Source organism: Micropterus salmoides, unplaced genomic scaffold (genome assembly GCF_014851395.1).
Source record: "Micropterus salmoides isolate LMB-PRFRI ecotype aquatic unplaced genomic scaffold, ASM1485139v1 Ms_hic_scaffold_14, whole genome shotgun sequence".
NCBI lineage: Eukaryota > Metazoa > Chordata > Actinopteri > Centrarchiformes > Centrarchidae > Micropterus > Micropterus salmoides.
The window spans coordinates 3,426,258-3,453,058 of NW_024040485.1; the positions used below are offsets into that span (position 1 = coordinate 3,426,258).

Genomic DNA, 26,801 nt, shown 5'->3' on the forward strand with positions numbered 1-26,801 from the left:
CTCTTGCCGCTTTACCTCCTTTCTCTCCTCCTCTTCCTCTGTCATGTCTTCCTTTTCTCCCATCTTTTCCCTCTCTTCTCCACTCAGCCTACATCCCGACACCCATTTACTTCGGCGCTGTCATCGACACCACCTGCATGTTGTGGCAGCAGGACTGCGGCGTCCACGGCTCCTGCTGGGAGTACGATGTCACCTCCCTGCGCTTTGTCTACTTTGGCCTCGCCGCCAGCCTCAAGTTCCTCGGCTTCTTCTTCATCTTCCTCACCTGGTACTCCATCAAGTACAAGGAGGAGCGGGTGGAGCGCTGGCTCAAGCGCCACCTGTCGCCCGTTGACACTGTGGGCAACCTGGTCTGTCACCCGGGCGGCCACAAGGGCCATGCGCGCACCCGCTCCTGTCCCGTCAACATCCCCCGAACCGACCCCAACTCTCTGCCCTCTCACGCTCCGCTCCGTGCCGGCGCCCTCAACCGTGGTGTCAGCACCCAAAGTTGCCCCGGCAACGAGCTTAAAGCAATAACTCCCACCCCTGCGGCCACGCCGTCAACTGCAGCGCCGCCTCCCCCTACATCGGCCCGCTCGCTGGAACACGTGTCAGTCCGAGTCTGAGTTTCAGAACGGGGTGGCTGAAGAGGCGGGTCACACCCACTGACATCTCTTTTATTCTGAAATCCAGTCAGCTGTATTTCAGCTGCACCAATCATCATGTGGAGGTCCTGCTCTCATCTCATCTCATAAAACTCTCAGAGTGGCTTTTAAGTTTTATCTGCACCACCCCAAAAACCATCAGTTGGAGGTACTGATTTATTGTGGACCTCCAGATCTGTGGTCAAAGGATGAAAAGAGTAATTTGGTGACCAACCAGCCAACCTTCCTCTGACACAAAAAATCTGTTTGGTTGTGGAAAATATTGAAAGCGGCCGGGTGCTTTCTTTGTGATGTACCAGCCGGCGCAGCAAGCGGACAAAGGCTTAGCTTCCCCACGTTGGATGGAGGAGAGTTCATCGCTCATAAAGCCCGCTTGACCCTCCCACCCCCCACCCCCACCTTGGCAAAATGTGCCTTCTGTCACCATGGTCCTCACATGTACAGTAAATGTGCAAACACACTGGACGTCCCTCTGACTGTGGTCAACCTGTAGAAATAAGTCACCTGAACAGATACCTCAGCTTTGCCGCTCCTGCTTCAACTCGCATCTGTGTGCTGCTTCTTCATGTGTGATTTTATTTCTTCAGCATAAACGAGCGACTTTTGTTTTCCGGACACTGCATATCAGCACTCTCACGGAACAAAAAAAACCCCTATGGAAATGTGATACACTGCAACTAAGTGTTAAGAACTGGAAACCGATGGCATGGTGCTATTTGAAAAACATTGTTTAGCGTCCATTTTTTTGCTTTTTGGTTGTTTTTTAGGGTTAAAAACACTTGAAAAGAACCCAACTGGACAACAGGTCACTGGGCTAAGCAGCTTGGCACGCACAGAATGCATTCCTGTCCAATGCAAAGCCTTTTGTTGCTCCTCTGACACAATGACACGTAGTATTACCGCTGGAAGTCGGATTGTTTGGCTTTTGCCAGCTCCATACAATGCATCCATACATCCGAGCCGTTTCCCTCCTGACTGCCACCCTGTTTAGTGGTTTAACCTAAAAAGAACAGGATCTGCATTTTCCATCTGACACATTCCTGGCTGGACGAGTCACCGGGGTCCTCCACGGGTCTGGAAGAATTTGGAAAGGAAAAACTATGCTTGGAGAGGTTTACAACTGAGATAGACCTTCTCGACAGACTGTATTTCTTACTACTTACCAGGCTCAATGAGCGATCCAGCCAATCATTTACCAACAGTAACGCCAACATTTGTACTGAACATGTAGGTAGACAAGTAGTCGACCACGTAGAGGTCATAGTGTAGTCGTCTTTTCTTCGTCAGCTCCGGAAATGAAAGCTGCTGGTGAATTTATGGATGAATCTTGGATCTTGCTCTGTGAAATGTTGGTACATTGTTAAACAGTAGTCCCAGTGATATTTGGACCTTCTTGTCTGAAAGAATAGGATTTGCAGTTCAGGGTTCCACACCGGATAACTGTTTTCATACATGCAGGTTAGTGTGGAAAGTAAAAAGACAGTTTCCGGGTTTTGAAAAGTTTAGAAATTTAGCAAAATCACTGGGAAAGTACAGAGAAGGCAACTGGTCACTGTCGAGCTGTAGCTAATGATTGTTTTCCTCATCTATAAATGGACTGATTCTTCTTTGAAATTAATCAATTAATTGCTTGCTCTAAAAAGAAACTGTGGAAAAACTGCCCATCACAATTTCTCTGAGCCCAAGGTGACATCCAAATCAAACAGATGCTCACATTTGAGAAGCTGAAACTATTAAATGTTTAATGTTGTGTTCGATAAATGACTTAAGCGTTTAGTCACTTATCAAAAATGTTGTTGATTAAATTCCTGTCGGTTGCCTAATCGTTTGAGCAACAGAGCAGTCCCCAAACAATGACAAGGATTTTATTATTTAAAGTAAATGAGATGTCTGGGACTCAATTACTGACAAACAGGACCAGATTAGATGACTCTTATTGCGGGCGTCACGTTAATGTCCTCTAATCTTGTAGTCAGTCTGGCATTTTGAAGAGGAGAATTGTACTTAAAGAAAGCAGGGAGAAATTATACGTTTTAGTTTTCAAGTTGTTTCAGTCAACCACATTTAAATCTTATTCTAAAATCAGTTAGTTGGTGAAATAGTGAAAGTTATTAGCATCTAAGCAAAGAAATGCCATAATTGTAATTTTAAAAGCAACTGAATACCAAACTGTGAAGTGGAAGCACTGGTGAATACTTAAGTTTGCCACTGAATTTACAGTGAAACGGTTTATTAGAATCTATTTGAATTACTGTGGTTTGATTTCCCCTCTTTCAAATTTCAAAAAGGTTTTTTCACATGGTGCGATTTAAGCTTTTATTTGAGCAGTAATGGCAGCCCGGATGTTCATTGTTAAAAAAAATTGTACTTTGAATTTCTGTCTCCTACTTTGAGCAACTGGATTTTGACCTTAATCTAACCTAATAAAAAAATCTAGTTACAATTTTTAGTTTTGAGTATTTGAAACTTTTCATTTTGAAACAAATAAAAAGAAAAAATATGTTGCTTTTGAAATTGCACCAGTGTTCACTAATGGTTCCATTTCACAGTTGGATACATAGATTACTCATAAGAATCAAATTATTATGGCGAAAATTTGCTTCCACTGTGGTTGTTTTGATTAGGGTTAGAAACTCACGGGACATTTTAAAGGGTTAGTCCAAGGCATTTCTGAGCTATAAGAACTGGAGTAACACGGTATGCATTTTTTAACAACTTAAAGCAGTATTATTTCTTAATAATCCACTTACTTCCTAAAAGAGCAGCCTCCTAGCTCATGACAGGCAGTGTTACAGCAGTGTGTGTCGCTGATGCCCCGCCCCTCCCCCATAATGAATTAACACAATTTTTGGGACTGTCTGCAGCCTGTGCAGGTTCAGTGTTATATATAAAACAAGGCAGTGTTGCTTGACGGTCAGTTGCTGTCCCTCGAGGACACCTGCTGGGTACATATGGAACAGCATGTAGAGACAGGAAGCCAGTTTATCCACAAACATCATGTCCCAGACTAGTGCAAGAGAAAGAGGACAGATATTTGTGATTGGTTGTTGTGAGACAAAACGGTATGTTAACTTGAAAAAGTGTTGCTGGGTTAGAAACAGCGTTTATCTCATGCAATCAGTATTTTTACATTTGAGACTTTCGATTACGTGGATATTGTTCACACTAGCGCTGCACTATTTTCATTATGAATTCATCTTATTTTCTGGATTAATAGTTTTGTGTATAAAATGTTGATGTTGATGTCAAAAAAACAGTTTTGGTCCAACCATTCATCTGAAATCCAAATGTGTTCAATTTACAATCATAGAAGAATAAAAAAGTTAACAACCTGGAACCAGGGAATCTTTGACCAATCGTTTAAGCTCTAGTTCAAACTGGAAAACCCAGCAGGTCATTTGTTTACACACACTCTTTTGTAGAGTTAAACCTGACCAAAAAACAACACTATACTCAAATTCCCCATTTTCCATTTGTAAGCAATCTAGATATATAGGAGCTGTTATAGAAATAACTGAATAAACAAAATGTCCTTACCGCTTCTTAGGACTACATTATAGTGTTACAAACCATTTATTCAATGTTTATATAGTGCTTATAAATGCTAAATCATACTATTTAATGGTACCAATACCTAAGCAAAATATTTTCAATAACGTAATTTGAGGAATATAAACGTGCCACACCTCCAGTTTTTAATGTTGTTGTTACACTGATGCAACTAACAATTATTTTCATTATTATTAATATGCCACTTGTTTTCTTGATTAATCAAATAATCGTTTTGTACAAAATGTCGTAAAATATTGAAACATGTCCATCATCTCAGTTTTTTTTTTTGTTTCACTAACAATCCAAAACTCAAAAATATTAAATTCACCATCACATAAGATAAAGGAAATTAGCCAATCTACAAACTGGCATTGGTAATGTTTGGGGGGGTTATTATGCCTGGATAATAAGTCTTATAAGTAAAATTAAATTGGATTCCTGATTTCATAATCTGAATAAGAATAAGTAAAAATCTGACCAATCGATGCCATCTTTTGATGTACATGAGGTTTTAAATTGAACAATTGGTCTGTTAAAAATCTATACTGTGAGGGCCAAAAACCTAATTTACTGTGCAGCAGACAGAAGAGTCCTTTAGGATTTCAGGAAGTGACTTCAAGTGTTGTCAAATGACCTGCCAGGTTTTTCAGACAGAAGGAAAAAAAGTCTCAAATGTAAAATAACAATTGTAACAGGAGAGATGTTTTGATGGATTTGAGATGGGGTTTTTTGTGGTATGTAAATGAACTTTCAAGATGACAGTAATCGCAAATAGCCGGTCTGTCAGACGCACGCTGTAGAAGAGAGAAGTCTGTGGGACACAAAAGGAGGGAATGTGTCTGTGATCATCCTACACCTGCCGAAAAGCAGTGCAGAAGAAGAAAACTTGACGCATGGTTTCAGCACTCCCCACAGCAGAGACAATAGACTAGAGTAGAAACACACAAAAACATTCCATTTACATGTAAAGCGAGAACAACAAATCACAACCCAACTCCAGTGTGGATCTGTGTAGTGTTAGTAGAGCACCGAGATACTCGTCCGCCCGCTCACGTTCCATTTCTCTGTGCCTACGTTTCAAACTTTTGATCTGCTGTTTCAGTTTGTGTATGTGACGCTCCGGTTCAGCTGGTGTCGCTGAGAGGATGAAATGTTGAGTCCACCTTCCTGATTAGCTACTTCAAAATCTTAGGGTTTCTACTGATTTCATCAGCTACTTAAAAACATGGTTCATGTATTTTTAAATTTGTTGCTTAATACTGACTGCTGTTGAATGATGGTCAAAGACAATCACTGGCCCGAGTTCTGCACCTCTAAAATCTGGCAGCTGGATGCGGGCCAGAGTCACTTCACATTTACTCCTGCAGTGTCAAAATACCCAACTATTTCATGCAATGTTTTTTTTTTTTTGTCTCCACCAATCCAAATGATTTTTTTTACTGACCTACCATACTAATAATGTCCTTATTTCCCTTTACACACGTTTTTTATTTCTTCTCATATGGCGTCTCAGAATGATCTTTTTGTCTAATTGAGCAGAAATTAAGCTGAAAAATTGCAGTGTTTCAGACAGAATGTGTTTTGACTAGATTTAAAGGCTCAAAGTATCCTGAAACTCGGGACAAACAGTTTTAAGTATTTTAGCCATGAATGAATACAAAAAAAACACTCTGCGGTTATGAGATTTCAAATCACGCTGGTGGTCTCAGTATTTCATCTTCATGTTGATTTTCTCTGCATCCACAGACACCAGCTCCAGGATTTTACTGCGTCACTAGTTTTTAATCCTCCTCCTGCTCCTTTCACCTCTCCTTTGAGAAAAAGGAGCCGTTTACCTCCATGTGTTGTGCAAGTCGTTTCATGTAGTGATGTTGATCTGGATCTGCCCCTAAAGGCAGATGTAGGTTAGAATATTTTGAGTTTACATTCTTCTTTTTATCAGTATTGTATTTATTTCAAAAGGACATTTTGACAGACTGAAAGGCTACACTGATGAGGCTAAATATAGATTTGTGGACACACTGTTTACAAATGCCTTGGAGACTTGACTTATGTCAATAAAAATGTGAAAAAATAATAAAACAGTATTAGAGAAACTGCTGGTTTGTGGGTTTAATTCAACATGCAAAAGTTGATGTGTTGCTTTCTGGTGGTTTAACATGAAGTGAGTAAGGAATCTTCAAAGCTAAAAGATTATCTCACAGTGAAATGGAACCACCACTGTGTACCCTAAAACTTCAAATAAAAATCCCAGTCCCAGTTGGACGCCTGTCCCCTTTACTGGCCTGGTGTGGCTACACGTTCTGAGATTGAACCCGTCCCCAGTCTGGGTTTTTATAGACTTTCTTTGGATGTATAAAATCCACCGGGTTACCTGCTGGAGCTACTTCCAAGCTGCTTATATCGCATCTACAAATATAAATGTTTAAAAGGAGACCTATTATGCTTTTCCATATTTTAACTTATCTACAGTGTTACAGTGTTGGATGTTCATGTTAAACATGGCCAAAGGTTCAAATAATGAGGTTGAAGTAAGAAATCCCTGTGAGCAAAAACCCCAATTTCTCCTGTTCTGAACGCTCTGTATGGGGCGAGTTCAATCTCAAAACGTTGTGCACCAGTTTGCAACATTTTCGGATTGAACGACATGTTTCCTTGCAACGTTCCACAACGGGCTTTGAGGTATGTCTTCTCCTGTTTGGTGGGCATATTACAGGTGTTACCCATTCAGCTGCCACAAGTTTGTAAACACAACGGTGTTAAAAAGGCAGGAAAATGCAGTGCGCTTGCGTACACAGCAGGGTGTTCGAGGCGCCACTGTTTCTGTTGAAAAAAACCTTTTGCCAAGTTTTGTAGGCGCTGAACTCACCCCTGGTAACATGCTGCAGGTCTTGGCCCATCAGAAGACAGTGGGCTTTGAGTGGGGGGGCCTTTAACAGACAGGAGCATCTACAGCTCGTTTCAGATAGAGGCTGAAATGAACCCCCACACGAAGAGCCAGTATAAGTACTTTGAATCATGCAAAGCTGCCATACAGGAGTCACAGAAATACAATATAGGACTGGAAAAGCAGCATAAATGGTCTCCTTTAAACTTATGTCAATATAGACAACTCAATTGTCCAGTTCTTTGTATGGAAACAATGAGAACCAAAGTTTACTGGCATGGTAAACATCCATCAGTTATCTGCTGCCTATTGACCTTCTTATACACCCTGGACAGGTCGCCAGTCCATCACAAGACGCATAGAAACAACCAACCACTCACATTAGGGCAATTTAGAGTCACCAACTGACCTGTTAAACTGCATGAATTGGTGAGCACTCCTTAGACATAGCAGTCCAAATTTATGTTTTTGCTTCAATCTGTCAATTTTTTGATTATTATTTTGCAGCTATTTCCATACTTTCATAAAATGTACAAAAGAATCTTGAATAATGTGTATATATAAACATTACGTCTATTTTATACCAAGTCTGACAACTGCAAATCGCAAACATTTTATCTTTGTTAGCATTTTCCATGTAAAAGTTCAACCAGTATTTTTAAAACTCTCCATATTGAGTAATATATCGTTAATCGATATATCGTTTCTAGAGCACAATGTAAGCTAATCCATAAGATGTGTTCATGTGACAAAGTAATTTTTATGCCAAGTGTACTGTCATATTTGCATTTCACACAGAAAAACAAACCAAATTATAACTTTAAAAAAAGCTTCTATTTATGTATATTTTTAGCTTAAAGATTAATTTTGATATGAGTAAAGTGGGAGAAAAGCTTATTTGACTGGCGTCTCGCCTTTAGGAAAACGATCAACAGCTGAATTAAATATAAATAAATAACGCACAATATTTCATATTTTAATGATTCTATTTTACACACAAGGTTTTTCATAAAAACAAAACCACTCTGCTTGCAAGGCATGCATGAAGATATGTACATGTCACAATGAGCTCCAGCAGCAGCTTTTTAGAGTAGATTACAGTTCATACAGTGCAGCCCAAACTTCATGTTTAAATCCTGTAGATTTATGGCTCATTTTGTTTTAAAGTAAAATAATACTTCACTCTGGTTTTTTTGGAAGCAAACAGTATTCTTTAAATAATGATACTGCAAAATTGTTCCAATGTTTTGTACAAGGTTGTTTCACTGGTTTTCAAAGACCAGGAAGTAGTAGAACACATTTCTAAGAACCCATAGAAAGACAGTGAATTGCAAATATTCCGCCTCGTTTGTTATAAACATCATCCATAAGCTCAATACTGGTCGAAAAAAAATCCTTCTTTTCTATAGTCTGGAGATAAATAGAGCTTATTTTCCGTTACAGTGACTTCAAACCCAGGCATGTGAAAATGATCAAATGAATAGTAAACAGGTTGTTGGAAATATAAGACACATACCTTAGCAAAGACATTATGGTCTGATACTGAAAATCCAGCTCAAATTTAATTGAATTTTTATTCAATCAAATTTGTCTCACACACAATGTGCAATCTTTTGTATAAATACTCATTAATATGAATCGTCAAAGGTGCAGAGTTCCTTAAATGTGTGTGTCTGGGGTCCTTATAATAACCACATGGAGCTGAAATTGCTTTTTAAGCTGCACTTTTCCAGCCCAGGTGTTCATGCAGAAGGCTGATATCAGAAACAGAGGAGCATTTGTGGGTATGAATATACAAAGAATTCTTTGAGGCAAATAAAAACTAAAATGGCAGAATGTGTAAGGCAGAATTTTCCCTCAGTAGCACAAAAGGAGACTTCCAGAAGTAGAAGAGATCCTGAGGAGAACAAAAAACGAAGGTCAGGATACTGATACCGCATTGCGCAGGAATATACATGACATGATACTGCATACCTGTTAGGTCACCTGCTGAATGAGCCCTTTTTCTGGATCATGTTTATCATCCAGGTCCTCGTCAGAGTCTGAACACAAGTGAGAAACAAATTAGTGTGGCGATAAATAAGCCCATTCAAAAACAGTTTGACATTTTTGAAAATACACTTAATTATTAAAGGTTCAGTGTGTAAGATTTAGTGGCATCTAGTGGCGAGGGTTGTGAATTGCAACACTATTCCTTCTACCACTGCCCCCTAACCTTTCAAAGAGGGTAGGACAGCTACGGTGTCTGACAGCACAAAAGGTGTCTCTTCTGAGACAGCAGAGTGTGGCCAGTCAAGAAATGAGGTTTCTTAGGGTATATTTATTAAGAAATTATATTCACTTAATTATTCAGTAAAACCATGTTGTTGTGACTTGGCCACTGACCAATAACATGGAAAATGTAAGCCAAGAGTGTGAAACACTGTCACTGTTTCTGCACCACAGTCCATTATAAACCACACATTAGATAAGGTTTACACAAACATTGACAAAGGAAACACATTCATTCTCTCTGATTATGGACCCTTGCCAAAACTGCCAGCAAACAATAATATCTGGCTCGCTGCCAGATTATGGTCCAGTTAATAGCGGCAAAAAATATAAATAAATACTTTGATGGCGGTGCTGAAATAGATCTCAGTCATGACAGCAACAGTCACTCACATAATCACTTCCTCTTTAGTGGTTTTGCCTACAAAATAAAAGGGCAAGAAAGCTTGTTTAATGCAATCTTTTATTTGAAGTTGAACCTTGCTTTTACTTTAAAAAATTCTGAACGACATTAAAAGAGTCTGCAGCTGCTTGACACCTCTGAAAGAGCCGTCAGAGAACGTGATTCACCTAAATGTCCTCTGCCTGCAGATACTGGGGAAATGTAAAAGCGTCCGTAGGTTAATGGACGTGGATTAAACACAAACAAAAACTGCAACAAATGCTGTGATCTGAGAAACATTCGCTGCAGAATTCATTTGTTGCAGAGAAGAAAAAAAACAAAACACTGCCCTAAGGTGGGTTTGAACCCTCAACCTGCGCCTTACCAACTGAGCTAACCGATCAACATGCTGAAGCAAGGTAATATTAAGTCTTATATTCTCATCCACAATCTAATGGTTGAAAATATTGCTCCAGTACAAAACTTATTTGCAGACCCCCTGCTGTATATTATTACTACTACTTCTAAAAGTACGTATTCAACATAGTGAACATCTGCACTGCCTGAATTCTACCAGAAGTAGAACAAGAAGAACGTGGTGACTAAACGCGTTCTGTAGCGCAGTTTGTCCGTTTTCAGCTACTGTAGAAACATGACGATGCAACATGGCGACATCCATGGCAGGGGGGTGCCTGCGGTTATGTGCATATAAATGGCAACATAATGGGTTATTACGGTCTTTATACACCACTGAAAACATAGTTATGGATATTATATTGCATTCCTGTCGATAGATCCTCAGAAATATTGTACACTGAACCTTTAAGATGGAGACCTAAGGAGCTAGAGCCAAGTGATGCTTAGCTTAGCATAAAGAAAATGTTGAGGTAAGTGCGAGATATTTTGGAGTTAATGTCAGTATGAGTCAACAGACCTGCCAATGACTCTGGTGGAGAGTAGAACTGCCCGTCAGATAAAGGACCCGGACCCAGGAGAGGGGCTCGATCTGTGGCTGGCATGATGGACAGATATCCTGAAACACAAAGAGGAGGATACATGAAGGACACAACTGTAACAGAAAGATTACACACTACATTGTCAGTATTTTCGATACACTGATTTATTTGTAGCAGCCCGGTACAACATCAATCACCACATAGAGATTTTACTTTTTTACTAATTAAAATGGGTAAAATCTTATTTCTTTGTAGAGAGGCGCACAGCACATGGATTTGCTCAGCCCCCCCTTGCACAGACGGACCAGTCTGTCAATCACCCCTCCTCTGAGCTGGGCCGTCAGTCAATACTGACACCTCGTGCAAGTGGATAACGGCAATGAAAATCTTACTCTGACGCTGAATGTTTGCTCCCTCAATCCAGATGAATAATGGAAAAAAAGACTCAAAAGGGCTCATCCTGAGGAGGCGCAAGGACAGTCTGCATCAGAGGTATTAGCAAAACAGCATAAACTTCCGAAGACACACATGAGAAAGCAGAACAGTCCGACCAGAGTGATTAACTATCAATTCATTTGTTTGGAATATTTCCAGGTTTCAGCCAGTGCTGCTGGGGCAGCTGAAGCAGCAAGAGATGGCCAGGAAGGAACATCTATAGCTAATTGAGAGAGAGATGTAGGAGAGGAGGAGGACAGCAGCCAACAGCTGCAGTGGGAGAGCAGCTAGGGCAGAAGCAGGGCTTCTATGTCTATTCCTCACTCTATTTATTTATTTATTTGTTGACACAATGTAAAGCAATTTATCTGTGGCCTATATACTGTATTGTTCAATTATTTGTTACTTGATACTTAAAGCATTTATAGCGGAGCACCTTATATATGGTATTATTTAAGATTAATTTATTATTTTAAAGAAAACCTGGGTTCTGCAGTACTGGATTTTCTTAATACTACATCTGTACCTTTACTTTAAGTTGTATTTTGAATGCATGACTTACGTATTGGTACTATTACTCATGTAAAGAATGAAAATACTTCTTCCACAACTGAATAGAGGCTATACTATTGGTGGTTATATTAGTCACAGTTCCAGAATATTAACAGTAACATTAGTAGTACTGCAGAGGCATCAGTACAAGTATTAACAGTATTAACAGTGGATATTGCATTACCAGAGAGAAGAAGCTGTGTGAATGTTACTCACTGTTTTCGTCTTCGGTCTCCTGAGGAAGAACTTTAAAGTCGAGCAGCCACGTTTCGATCCAGGCCAACACGAAGGAGATGATGGGCAGCAGGTACCCGAAGGCCCCCTGAGACAGCAGCTGCACACGAAGAGGAATACCTTTAGTTTTCAGCACACAGACTGTGGTACCTTCTATCTAAATATTTAATTAATTAAAATTAATTAATAAATAATACACAGACACTTTTAAACTAAGCTGCAAAATAAAAACATACGAGCACGGCTTTCACATTTAGGAAGATGAGATTAGCAGAAATCTTTATTACACCAAATAAAAGACATATTTCATGTTTCATACCCTTTGAACAAATGTGTTACCAGAAAGTTATTCAGAAAAAACAACAAAAAACCCTCAAAATTTACCAAAAAATTCTATTAGACGTATTTCTGATTTGGCCAGGGGGAGAACTTACAATACCAATCACAGATATAAAGCACATGGATGGAAATCTATTATATTTTTAATAAACAACAATGTGTTTTACATGGAAGTGAAGAAGTGAAGTAGTACAATAAGATAAAGGTTTAAAAGATATTTAAAAATACATGGGGGTGAAAAACACAGAATGTAAATGCTATTTAAGAACACTTTCTCTGTTCAAAATCATGTTTGTGAGCAATTCACAACATCAGGGGCAGCAATGAAATATCAAGCTAATAAAAACCATGTTTTATCGGTTTATCTTTGAGCTGTTACTGGGTAGAGGCTGACGTGGGACTGGATGTTCACCTGTCCCAATCCCATGACAAATACCAAACCCTGTCCTGTGCCAATCCTGGAAGAATGACCCCCATCCTGTTCCTGATATAAAAAAAATGTGATTCTCGGCCCGTCAAATCGCAAGGGGTGCAATATATATTTTAAGGGGTCATTCTGCTTTTTGGCTTTTCCCTCTCCTTTATTGAGTTGTATCTCTTTTTTGTGCATGTAACAGGTTTGTAAAGTGAAAAAGGCTTGTGTGGCACGCCCTCACTAACACTGGTAGAGTAACACACTGAGCTGCAGCACACACAGTGACAAGATGTCTGCCTGCTACCTCCCCTCACCCCCACCCTCCCTACAGAACGTAAGACACCAGTGCACAGTTAAAACGTTACATATGAAAGATAAATTTGTTACAAACCACTGACACGTCTCGCTCCAGTCTAGGTTGCAAAGCTGGTTCAGGCTGTTCTGCCTTTCTGGATCATGTAGGGATGAACCACAGCCACAGTTAATGGCTGAAACAGCTTTGCTTCGGATCACACTACCCTGCTTCTGATTGGCTAGTAGTCCTTAAATAAGAACTTGCAGGTGCAACGCCCAACAAAAGATCAAATAGAAGTGAGATGCTTCATTCAGTAGCTAAAATAGAGTATTCAAAACTCAAGAAAAGAGTGGCTGCAGCAATGTGCAGTATGATATATGGTGTTTTTTTTGTAAACCATTTAAACCCATTAATTCCTAAATATAATTATGAACCTTACAGTGAGCCAATGACCTCTTTCAAGACAAATGTGTCAAAATGCCATTTTAAATAAAATTTTGTAGTACTACAGATGTCCTGGCCCACACATCAGATTCTACATACTTAACCCTTAAGTTCCTGGGGACATTTTGTGCCATTTCGTTTTTTATTTTCAAGCCATTTTGGCTGTGTTGAATGCCAGAGGATATTCTTTTTAAAGAAATTTTCAAATTGTCATCTCAGTTCATCTCAGTTAAATTAGCTTAAAATAGCTAAGCTACGCAAAAACCGACACATTCGTCCCTTAGGACAAAAACTTTCAAATAGCTTTCAATTTTTATTTTTATATCTGTCCACCAGTTTGTGCTACTTTTTTCCCCTTTTACAGCATGCAGCAAAATTTCACACTTTTTAACTGTTTTCCGCGAGGGAGTCTTGCCCCTGAAATGATGTGTGTGTGTCATATTGATTTTGGATAATGGTGTCTGTGTGTGTGCACGTGTGTGTCCAACTTCATCTTCAAAGTCTTTTCTCTTTGAAGGCCACACTCTGCATTATGAAATAATTAAGGAATGAAAACGATGAGCAGCGAGAACCAAAACAAAATTGGGACATTGTTTTGTTCTCATTGAGGTTGTTTATGCAGGTGCACTGCAGCCATGGTTAAACACTCACTGGCCACTTTATTAGGTACACCTTACTAGTACCGGGTTGAAGACCCTTTTGCCTGCAGAACTGCCATAGGCCTAGTCCACATGGACGCGGGTATTTTTATAACCGGAGTTTTCCGTCTGTTTCAAAAAAAAAAATCTGTCTACATGAAAATGCAAAAACACGCTATCAAGCGCTGCCAAGAGCATGCCAAACCACCAGGAGGCAATATAACCCTAACCGTAAAACCATGTTGGCCAATCAGAGCCTAATAATATCGTAAACAAAGCAGGCAGTGGTGCACAATCTGACATCAAACACAGCAGATAACGGTGCACGCACTCTTACATCGCAAGGCAAAAACTCTGGTTTTATTGTCTACACGACAACACTGCAACCAGCATTTCTTAAAATCTTCACCCTGGCAGGGGTTTTGAAAAATGTTTGGGTTCAGTGACCTGATACTACGTTTCCATGTGTACGGTACGAACGGCCAAACCGCATAGAAAAAGTCATGGTTTTGAAAATACCCGTGTTCATATACACAGGGCCTTAATTCTTGGTAGCATATTTTCAACAAGGTGTTGGACACATTCCTAAGAGACTTTGGCTGTCATGTTTAAACGATGCTCACTGGGGCTCAAAGTGTGTCAAGAAAATTTCCCCCACACATTACACCTCCACCACCAGCCTGAACCGTGGATCCAAGATTTCATGTCGTTTACGCCAAATTCTGACCCTACCATCTGAATGTGGCAGCTGAAATCGAGACTCAACAGACCAGGCAACTTTTTCCAATCTTCTATTGTCCAGCTTTGGTGAGCCTGTGAGAACTGGAGCCTCAGTTTCCTGTTCTTAGCTGACAGGAGTGGCACCCGGTGTGGTCTTCTGCTGCTGTAGGCCAGCATCTGGATTCAACGTGTTGTGCATCAGAGATGGTATTCTGCATACCTTCCGAGTGATGAGTGGTTATTTGAGTTTCTGTTGCCTTTCTGTCATCTCGAACCAGTCTGCCCATTCTCATCGGACCTCTGACATCAACAAGGCATTTTCGTCCACACAACTGCCGCTCTCTGGATATTTTCTCTTTTTCAGACCATTCTCTGTAAACCCTAGAGATGGTTGTGTAAATCCCAGTACATCAGCAGTTTCTGAAATACTCAGACCAGCCCGTCTGGCACCAACAACCATTCTGATGTTTGAACTCCAGCAAGTTGTCTTGACCACGTCTACATGCCTAAATGCATTAAGTTGCAGCCATGCGATTGGCTGACCAGCTATTTGTGTTGATAACCATTTGATCAGGTGTACCTAATAGTCTAAGTATGAGCAGTAGTGCAGGAGTAGTCATTTTGGAGATGGCAAGACAGCACACAGGAGAATCTGGAAATGATCATATATCATTATAAGCTAACATTATGACCTTTGATCTGCCACTGCAGAAAAATAAAAAAAGGGAAGGAGCCATTTTTTGTCATGCGGGACAAATACGTTATGTTTTTTAAGGAACAGTGAATGGTAGTTCTGAAAACGAGCAGCGGGTTGAGTAATGAGTCAGCAGCCAGCCAGCAGACGACCTCTTTATCTCTAAGCAGAAACAATGAAATGTGTCTTTTTACATTCTCTTACCTTTGATAAAATGACTTTAATAATCAAGAAAGCACAGCTGACTGCAGTGGTGATCTGTGCAAAGAGAGTAGACACTGATTAGAGACACTCCAACTGCACAGGTGGTCATCACATGTAAGTATGTGATCACAAATCAATATTCTTTTCTACCTGAACAGAGGGGACAATTATAGTCCGTCATTGTTTCAGATCCACAATTCATTATTTTCTGCCAAACTCTGAGCTAACATCATCCATCCATCCATGAGCTATAACTTGAATTTCTCAAAATAAACTAGAATATGGTTTGATCTTATTTCTAATAACTCTGTGAACATCTAAGATTAAACACTAAGTGTTGCTGTCATCCTGAGCAAAATATTAGACCAGCAAAGACGGATTACTAGTCATCCTTTTGCTCAGTGGATTAAACGAGGAACCCAAAAGACAGAAGAGTGAATGCTGAAAATGAAAGATTTTGGCCTGTGACTTCTTTCATCATTTAGTGTGATTACAGTATGTTTAACATAATTTGTTACTGTATTATTTCAGATACTTTTTAATTCCACTTTTATCTGGTATTTTATAGTCTTTGTAAAGCACTACATAAAAAATGTCATTGTATGAATGATTGCAATGCCTAAAGCCGTTTTGACACTGCAATATTTTCCGGGAATATTGCTCACCGCGCTGTATGAAACGTATGGAGCTGGAAAGGGGGGTCCAATTTGATCTGCTTCTAAGCTGGGAATGTTGGTAGTAACAGAGGCAGAACGATGTTTGTGTGAACAGCCACAGCCAACATGCTGGTGTTGTTGTTACACGTAACTGTATTTGGTTCTGGTTGGTATATATTCTATTTAGGATTCTTGACCTGCAATACTTGCTTTACCTTTATAATATTTTTTTTACCTACCATGTTTATTGTTATGCACCAAACTACCAAAACAAATTCCTTGTAAAGTGTGAGTGTTTTCACTCGACAGCACCCTCTGTTGAAAAACTGTCACATTACAGTATAGAAAAAAAAAAAAGAAAAAAAAAGAAATAAATAAAAAAAACTTACTGCGACGGCCCACCAGTGACGAAGCTTGCAGACGGCGTAGGCCAGGATGAGAGTGGCAAACCTGAAAACAGCCAGGATCTGAGGGAAGAATAAAGTTGATCAATTAAATATGGACTTTCTGTACACAAACAGTGGGAAAAATGTAAGAACTTACAAAAATGTCGAAGAAGGAGATGTGGTAGTCATAGTTCAGGACTTCTTCCTTCAGCTGCTTCTGAATGCCGCCGTTCACCTGTCAAACACAAGCTACCGATCAAAATCTAAATCTAAAAAACTGAATCTCTCCTCTGAAAATGTTAACTCTCAGTTTATCATTTTATTAACTCTTGCACTAGTTATTATTTCCAGCATGAGCAGGTAATGCTATTTGTACTATTCTTTCATTTTATTAGCTCATGTAGGTCTTACAGCAGGAGAGAGGGCTATAAAACACAGCAAACTTTGGATGTCAAAAATAGATGCATAAGGAACTGAAAATGCAAACCAAAGGTTGTGCACAACTGGATCTGGTTTATTTAGCTGCTTCATCAGCTAAGTAAGTATGAGTGGAATGAAATGTTTGGCAGGAAGTGGAAGTGGTTGAAACTAAACTTGACTCTGAATTTCCAGGTCCAGCAATTATCTGTTGTGTGTTTATGAAGTCTTTATTTTTAGTCTGATTCTTATAAAAAAGGGATTTCATTATCATTCTACAGTTACTTAGGCCACAGTGTAGCCCCACAGAGATTAATAAGTCATATGCTCGTGCTTTCTGCCCTCAGTACTTTCATAGCCGTGTTTCCACACAGCAGACTGACAAAGTGAGGACGCAGCTCTCACTAAAATCCAGTGCTTTAGGTGTGCCAATATACTATTAGGTGTCAAAGATTTGAGAAAATGCAAATCATAATTTATAAGATCCCAAAGAGATGTCTTCAGATTTCTTCTTTTGTCTGATCTTTTTAGCCTGAAACCCAAATATGTTCAGCCAGAAACGTTTGGCATTTATAAACTGATTACCAAATTAGTTGCACATCAGTTTACAGTTAAACAACTAAACAATTAATTGACCACTCACTTTAGACAGACATTCATGGTTCCCACAGGATGAATCCAAATTATTTTTGTGATCCCCTGACTTTTCCTCCAGCACCACCAGCAAGCTGACATTTTTGGTTCAGAATGAAATATCTCAACAACTACTTTATAGATTGCCATAAAATGTGCAACAAACATTCACGTTCCCCCGACAGGATGAATTATAATGACGCTGGTGATTCTCTTACTTTTCTTATAGAGCCATCATGAGGTCAAAATGTCCTAAATACTTTGGTTTGTACCTGCAAAAGTAATGCCATTTCCAATAGCCTGAGTTGTACTGTGTCTTTCCTGCTGATTAGCAAATGTTAGCATGCAAATACTTTAAACTGGGAAGGTGAACATGGTGATCACTATACCTGCAAAACATCAGCATGTTAGCATAAAGCTCAAAGCTCCACTGTGCCTATCAGAGATGTCTCGAGCTGATCCGGCATATTTTAAAGGATTGGTATCGGCTAAATACAGCAGCTCAGGACGCAATTAAGTCCTTTCTTTATTGTACTGTGTTCATATTGCAAAGCTGCTCTCCTTCCCCACAGCCTGCAGAGTGAAAGAGTGCATTTGATGGAAAAAGCTCCACTCTGTAACACCACTGTAGCGTTTTTGCAGTTCCCACAACTCCAACAGAGTGAGACATCTTCTGTCTAGATGATCACAGCACGTCTATTTCAGGAGTCACATCTCCCAGTTATCCAGTGATTCATATATCAATAATTTAGGCTTATCAACTTCATAGTTTTGAACCAGGACGTTCAGTGGTGCACGGAGCCCGTGAAAAATAACGTGTGCCAAAGTGATGTAGCTAGAACAATTGTTATCTCAATGAGCCAAATACATATTTAATTAACATTGCGCACCTTTTGCTATGGCAACATAAGATTGTGTCAAGGAACAAATGTATTCCTCAAGGAGCTACTGTACACTCTAAGTCTTGTTAAATTAACATTAAGTAAATACAGCAGTACGTGTAAACAAATGAACCAACATAAGACTGGTGATGTCGCAATCTATTTTGTCCAGGACATGTCAATTCCTATTGCCATCCCTCGAGTGCCAACTAGCGGATATAGTAGTTGAATAACTCAATAACTTGTTGTCTCATGCTGGATTGGAATTTGTTGCACTGTTTTCAAAGCCTGACTGTGCGTGGTCAGACTCAGAACAGAGTAACGTATGAACCAAATTGCTCGCATTTACTGTCACAGCTAGCGAGGAAGCTAGGCCAATTTCCCAAAAGGAGGGGAACCCTTGAACACACCCGAGTTCCAGTTAAACAGGTTTACAGACACAAAAGCGATCAAGAAGTTTAGCGCTGTGAATGTGTTGCAGATTAACTCTTCAAAGTGAGTCACCAGAATATATATATAATATAGTTACATTAAAAAAAATGTATGCGTGTTTTTCAGTGTACACACGTCTACATTTGACCTAGCTGTTTCTGTGTGTATAGCTGTAGCTATGTTAGTTATATACACTGAACAAAGTTATAAACGCAACACTTTTGTTTTTGACTGCATTCATCATGAGCTGAACTCAAAGATCAAAGACTTATTTTTCTCAAATATTGTTCACAAATTAGGGATGCACCTAAATGAAAATTCTTGGCTGAAACCAAATATAATAAAATAAATTGCTGAATACAGAACAAGTACATTCACATTTTTCCATTTATTTTGCCTTTTTTACCATTGCATAAATGAAATAGTCAAAATGTGCTTTTTACGCCGTTGCTGATCAGACAGCATGGGTATTACACAGGTGTGCCTTAGGCTGGCCACAATAAAAGGCCACTCGAAAATGTGCAGAATTTCCATCACACAGCACAATGCCGCAGATGTAGCAAGTTTTGAGGGAGTGTGCAATTGGCATGCTGACTGCAGGAATGTCCACAAGAGCTGTTGCCCGTGAATTGAATGTTCATTTCTCTACCATAAGCCGTCTCCAAAAGCGTTTCAGAGGATTTGTCAGTACATCCAACCGGCCTCACAACCACAGATCACATGTAAACCACACCAGCCCAGGACCTCCACATCTTGAGACCAGCCACCCAGACAGCTGCTGCAACAATCACTTTGCATAACCAAAGAATTTCTTAAACAAACTGTCAGGAACTGTCTGAGGGAAGCTCATCTGCATACTTGTCGTCCTCATCGGGGTCTCAACCTGACTGCAACTTTAGGCTGAACAGCCAAGAGGAGTGGACCAACATTCCAGAGGCCACAATCAACAACCTGCTCAACTCCCCCCCCCCCGTTTCTGTTTATAGTGTGTATATTTGTGTTCTCTGTAGCGTAGCCGGTGTCTGATTTTACTATTGTGTTATTGTATTATTATTGTATGAGCAAGCACATCGTCAGCAATGTACAATCCAAAATCAAATTCCTCATATGTGTGCACAAACCTGCCGAATAAAACTGATTCTTACTCTGATTCATGATGAATGGGGGCAAAAAGTGTTGCGTTTATAATTTTGTTCAGTGTATGAGGGTGACTATCTGATAAATTGCTGCATAACATACAATAAGTCTAAAGGTTAGCTGAATTCATCACCAGACACCTGTGACTATAGGTAAAAATGTTCATGTTTGTTTAATGTCTGTGCTTTGTTTAACACAAATGTGTCAACTCTGTGGCCAAGACAAGTCAAATTAAAATCTTCCCTCGGCCTAATTAGAAATAAAACTCCTGGTAACAAACCAGCCTGAAATGTTGGGCTTCTGCACTGTATAATGATTATTAATATAATGTGCACACAAAATAAAAAGAAATGTTTCTAATACTTCAAGGACTAAAAGAAAGACACTGTGACAGGATGCTACGCTGGCTAATTAGCACATTTGCAGCAAAATCACAAAGGACCATAAAATTAAATCAACACCTCTCATGTGTATTAATTAACTTGTATACCAAACACTAAGTTTTCTTTTTCTTAAAATTAAATGTTCTGTGCCTTTTGTTTTTAGCCATGCTAGCAGTTTTGCTTTAGGGATTGCAATATTGGTCGATCGGCCCAACTGCTGTGAAATTTGGTTCGGATTTTACATCCATGATTGCCACACAATGAATCCTACTGACTTTGGTGATCCCCTTACTTCTCATCTAGCATCACCAGGTCAAACTTTCTCCAGTACAAAGGTTTATGAACTAATGACATTCTCAGCTGTACTTTGTGCTAATTGGCTATTGTAACATGCTAACCTAAAATGCTGAATGCTAGTAAACACTAATCAGCATGTTAGCATTTAGCTCAAAGCACTGATGTGCCAAAGTACATCCTCACATAGCCTAGCCGTTAGCATGAATGCAGGCTCAGAGTGTTCCTTTATGTTTGTCAGTTTTGATAACAGCTGTTTGATGAATGACAAGATGAAGGGGAGAGTCAGGGAACCAGGGTTACACATCCACTAGTTTCACTGCTAAATGGTGTTTTTCACCTGTTGTAATTGGTGTTGGATTTAATGTTTGGATACAGGAAAAGAATATTTTGCTTTTTTCTCCATTTCCCCAACAAACCTGAATGTTGCTGTTTCACACAAAGAACAATTTTTAATCTCATTTCTACACCGATCTCTAATTAGATATCTAAACAGGAATCAAAAGTTTCATCTCCCCCAGAAAACTCTCTGAGCCAGGCGTTCTGACGCACATCCACAACACAAACAGACATGTCTTACATTGAGCTCTATGATCCAGAGCAAGGTGATGAACAAGAGGTCAAATGTGACGAACAGGCAGAAGGTCCTCCTCACATCCGAGATGCACTTCTTCCCCCCGGCTTCGTACGACTCCACCCTTGCAGAGAGGGGCGTCGTGTTGGCAGACCACCCTCCCCTGCCAGTCAGCCGTGAATCGGCGCTGCTGCTGCATCGACTGTCCATCGCCGGCCACGCCCCCTGAGCAGGGCCAGCTCCGTCCACTGGTCAACAGAAGGTGGACTCAGAGGAGGCGGGTCATTGGAGCAGGAAGCCAGGCCGGTTTAGTGGATGTGGACTCACACTGTGGAGGTGAACGTCATCACTGCAGGGAGGAGGAGGATTTCAGAATGATTTCTGCTGCCACGTTAAAGCTAAACTATGCTTTTTTTTATTTCACCATGAATCAAATGACTATATGTATCAGTCACTGCTGGTGATGAGTTATATTCAGTTAGCCTCATCCGTTTGGGGAGTTTTGGGTGCAATCCAGTATGCATGCTACCAAACTATTCAGGCAGAAGATTTAGTATGTCCGAATGTATGCACACTGCATGTAACAGTATGTACTTTGTTATGACAGCTGCAGTGCTAGATAAAAAATACAAAGTATGAGATTAGGAATGCAATTTGAAGGCCTTTTCAGAAAGGAAGCGATTGACACACCTAGTAATTAATTTTCAAAGAGGCAAGCGGGAGTTAAGGATGGTGCGGGCAATCAGACAAACAGATCCTGTGAAACTGTTACGGTCGTGCTCGTCTCACACACGCCCGCCTGCCGCCGGAGTTGAATTATGTTGAACTTTTTTCTAAGCGGAATGTCGCTCTCTGTCTGAAATGGCCTTTAGTCTTTCAGCTCATTGTTTTGGCTGGTTAACTTTACTGTTTTGGTTTACCCATCAGACTGGTTTCGAGCAGCTGCTTCTCTTATCGGCAAAAAAATAATCTGATAAACCTACTGTTCACAGCCCAGCATCAATCTGCAGATCAGACGAGTTAGAGACTAGCTGAAATCTCAGATAACTCTATACAAATGAAACCAAAACCATCTGCATGAGGGGAAACAATATACTGCAATATTTACACCAAATTCACTACCTCCTCAAGTATGTGGACACCTGAATGTTACACCTATACATCAGTCCAGCACCATGTTCATGAATGTGCTGCTCTCTCAGCCTCCTCTCTGTAGGGTCCCATACAGAGCAGCAGTGAGCTCCAATGCAGATGTTTTCATTTTGCGGTGTTAACTGTAAAACAACACATTTGAAATTCTTCATTTATTCTCCTTTCTCACAAGACTGTTGTGTATTTAAAACTACTGTTGCTGACCAAGACAACGGTGTTTCAACATAGCCTCTCTTACAGTTGTCATTAATGGTTTAGGAAGTGAAACTAATTATTTTGCACCGACTTCCAATCACTTTTGGTTTCTCACTAAAAACAGAATGCCCATGTGATTCAAGCAGTTTGGTTCCAGCTGATTTTCTCTCTGCCTCATTACAGCTGGTTGTGTGTGTGCAAAGCAATTTTTATATTTTACACTTTGTCTCAGCATTCCTTTTTTTTTTTTTTTTTTAAACCACAAAATGCATCTCTTTAAGATTAAATGATTGAAGTAATTGCAAAACCGCCGTTAGAAGCTGCTCATAAAAATATATAAAAGGCACAAAGCTAAAATTTAAAATTATTCTCGAAACAGAAAATTTGAATTGCAGCTTTATCACAACACCTAAGCTTAGAGCTGCATTTTGTAAATAATCATCAAATGATTCTAAGGTTTATTATCAGACAGGCCAATGTGATCAATTGGAAAAGAGCAATTTCATTTGAAAAGGAAACATACTGTAACTCCAAGTCAGGTCATGTACTGTAGTTTCCCCTGAAGCTAAAACTCCCCCAGCTGCCTCTTCACATGCCAGAGAGCACACAAGCTTTAAAGTTGAAATATAGTGCATCCGGAAAGTATTCACAGCACTTCACTTTCTCCACATTTTGTTATGCTACAACCTTTCATTATTTTCCTTAAAATTCTACAAACAATGTGGTGGAGCGCTGCAGAGATGGTTGTTCTTCTGGAAGGTTTTCCTCTCTCCACAGAGACACGCTGGAGTTCTGTCAGAGTGACCATCGGGTTTTTTGTCACCTCCCTGTCTAAGGCCCTTCTACCCCAATCGCTCGGTTTGGCCAGGCGGCCAACTCTAGCAGGAGTCCTTCCATTTACGGATGATGGGAGGCCTCTGTGCTAATTGGGACCTTCAATGCTGCAGGAATTTTTCTGTACCCAAACCCAGATTTGTGGCTCAATACAATCCTGTCCCAGAGGTTTACAGACAATTCCTTGGACGTCCTGTCTTGGTTTGTGCTCTGACATGCACTGTTAACTGTGGGACCTTATATAGACAGGCATGTGCCTTTCCAAATCATGTCCAATCAACTGAATTTACCACAGATGGACTCCAGTAAAGTTGTAGAAACATCTCAAGGATGATCAGTGGAAACAGAATGCACCTGAGCTCAACTGTGTCAAGGCAAATGATACATGTGCTTTTTTTCGTTTTTTATTTTTAATAAATTTGCTAAGATTTCAACCAAAATTCTTTCAGGTTGTCATTTGTAGAATGATTGTAGAATTTTAAGTAAAATAATGAATTTCATCCATTTTGGAAAAAGGCTGTAACATAAAATGTGGAACAAGTGAAGTGCTGGGAAAACTTTACGTATGCACTGTATTTTGGAGAGCGAGATGACACTTTGTCAAAGCAAATGAAAACGCAGCTAACGCCATGTGTATTTGTCACACTGTCAACCTAATGGGAAAAAACACTATATATATATATTCAGTGTTTTCTGAGCAATGCAGCTGCGCTCCACCAGCACTGCAGTCTGCCCAGTCCCCGACATCAGGAGTACAGACCGGTCAGCTGTACTGGTATCGTTAACATCCATACTCATCCCTCAGTATAATGATGACCTACGTGTTGAAATAAAAGGTAAAAGTCTGACAGTGGTAATGTGGAGGATATATTGTATTGTCATCTTTCATTACTGGTGAGAGCAGCAGTGATTAGTCTATTAATCAAAGAAAGAACTACGGCATTTTGACCGAAAAATGCCAAACATCTGCTGGTTCCAGGATTTCAAATATAAAGGTTTGTTGCTTTCCTCTGTCATATATGTGATATCATAGTAAATGAAATACCTTTCGGTTGTGGACTGTTGATTTGTTTGTTGTTGAATTTAAAGACGGAGATGGACATTTTTTACTTTTTTTGGATCAAACAATAAATCAATTAATTTTTGAAACCAGACACTAGAGCTGCATTAGTTAAAGACTTGTCAACTATTAAATTAATCACCAATTACTCATTTTGAGTAATAACGATTGCATAAAAGTGAATAATTACATAATTAAAAAGACAAATGTCCAAATTTTCTGATTTCAACTTCTTCTGTGTTTACATTTTCTGATTGTGACAAAACGAGACATTTGAGGACCTCATCTTTGGGAAACACTGATCAACATTTACCATTTTCTCTCCCAAACAACTAATCAATTAATCGTGAAAACGATTGACAGATTATTTGACAATGAAAATAATCGTTAGTTGCAACCCTAGAAAACTCAAAACTGGGACACTTTAGTGTGCATGTACCAGTTAACTCCAGTGCAAAGTCTAAGATAACAGTTATGTATGTATGCATACTGTCTGGCTCTCAAGGCCCGATATACTGCCAAATCCCAAAAATCTAGATGCGCTAAAAAAATCTTGTTCAGAGGGGTGCGCAGTGCTGGCTGACCCTCTTCTGCAGCTCTGAAACCATATCAATCCACCTAATGTTAAAGCTAAATGCCACAGTGGGTGAGCTCGCTGTAAACAACAGCTGCACTGGAAGAGGCTTTCCCTGCAGCACTTTGGCAACTTGAAATTACTGCACACAAACTGCAGCAGGAAACGCCAAGTGCAACATTGGAGCGGAACAAACATTGATTTCCTGGGAAGGAAAGAAGGCCAACAACAACCATGGTACCGCTGGAGATTCCTTAGCGAACGCCTGAGCAGCTTAGCCCAGCGTACAAGCAAACAGCGAACAGAAAAATATCAAATAAGCCGAAACTAATAATCATGGTGCAGCTGTAACGCCACCAAAGGATGCCATAATATTAAAACAGAGGTGTTCACCAACAGCGTTCAGCCTGTTTGACAACTAGCAAGCTAGTTAGCATGAAGTAATGTATTAAACGCGGCTTATAAAAGTCTCCAACGTGGTTCTTACCCTTAAAACTCGCTACTTCAGGCGTTTTAATTTTCTGAATCAACCCTCGGAAGGTTTCAATCGGCAGGTTTCAACCTCAACGTAGCAGACAAGTCATCTGTTTCCCCTTCGTCTGCTCGGACAGGATGGAGGTAGCCTGGATATGATAAAACTGAAGCGGAGGATTCTGGGATATGAAGTCTGTAGCGACGGCTTTCAGCTTTTGGTTGGCGTGGCGGTTCCCCCTGGCGGCCATGTTGGAGATGACCATCTTTTAGAGCATTTTCGTCTTTTTTATTACATTTACATTTTGAAAGATTTTATTAATAATATAATGAATGTGAAACGTTTTAAAATACCAGTAAAAAATACACCAGATCATTTATCAATCATTTACATAATTTCATACATTAATCATTATTCTTAAATTTGCAAACACCCTGTTATCATACTTTTGAGTTTAGGCCCCTTAGTTAAAATGAAGGGAAATCTTAATGCTACAACTTACAATGATATTAGATAGACAATGCGTGTTTGTCCCAGTGGTGTAGAAGTATACCACACTGTAAAAAAATACTTTGTCACAAGTAAAAGTGAATTTTATGCTAAGTAAAAGTATGTATAATCAGGAAAATGTACTCAAGTAAGTACTGGGCATGTATTAAAAGTACGTTATGCAGTTAAATGTCCCCTGTGGCTACTATTATTCATCATTAGATTATTATTCCTCACGCAGCCATGTAGAAGGGAGATTTAATTGCTGCAGTTGTTGAGGTAGAGCTCATTTTGTATCGGACAACAGCTAATGATTATTTTCATTATGGATTCATCTGCTGATTATTTTCTCCATTAATCAATTATGGATTTGTTTGTTAAAAATTCTGAAAATAGTGAGAATACTGTCACAATTACCCAGAGCCCACAATGCTTGTTTTTAACCGACAGTTCAAACCTCCATATTATTACGGATACTTCAAAATTATTTATAATTATTAAAGTAGTTAAAAGGAAAAGTTACTTTTTCTTTTCTGTCAATCGACTATATTAACCAACTAATTGTTT

The 26,801-nt window shown here is 39.6% G+C and overlaps 2 protein-coding genes across 4 annotated transcripts in view; one reads left to right on the top strand and one right to left on the bottom strand.

The window, feature by feature from the left end:
- Window positions 1–6,295, top strand: part of LOC119901662 (solute carrier organic anion transporter family member 5A1-like) — a 37,920-nt gene extending 31,625 nt beyond the window's left edge. For all 3 annotated transcript variants that reach the window (XM_038717234.1, XM_038717236.1, XM_038717233.1), the window contains one exon: window positions 88–6,295. In XM_038717234.1, coding sequence (XP_038573162.1) covers window positions 88–608 — 521 coding nt within the window. In that variant the 3' untranslated portion in view covers window positions 609–6,295. The remainder of the gene's footprint in view (window positions 1–87) is intronic.
- Window positions 6,296–8,041: 1,746 nt separating this feature from the next.
- stard3nl (STARD3 N-terminal like) lies at window positions 8,042–25,917 on the bottom strand. Its single transcript, XM_038717253.1, has 9 exons — window positions 25,761–25,917; window positions 21,465–21,807; window positions 16,865–16,942; window positions 16,711–16,788; window positions 15,666–15,719; window positions 11,899–12,016; window positions 10,674–10,772; window positions 9,061–9,128; window positions 8,042–8,983 (listed from the first exon to the last, which is right to left on the bottom strand). Exons 2-8 carry the CDS (start codon window positions 21,666–21,668, stop codon window positions 9,064–9,066), a joined length of 696 nt encoding a protein of 231 aa, XP_038573181.1. The 5' UTR covers window positions 21,669–21,807; window positions 25,761–25,917; the 3' UTR covers window positions 8,042–8,983; window positions 9,061–9,063.
- Between the last annotated feature and the right edge of the window lie 884 nt (window positions 25,918–26,801).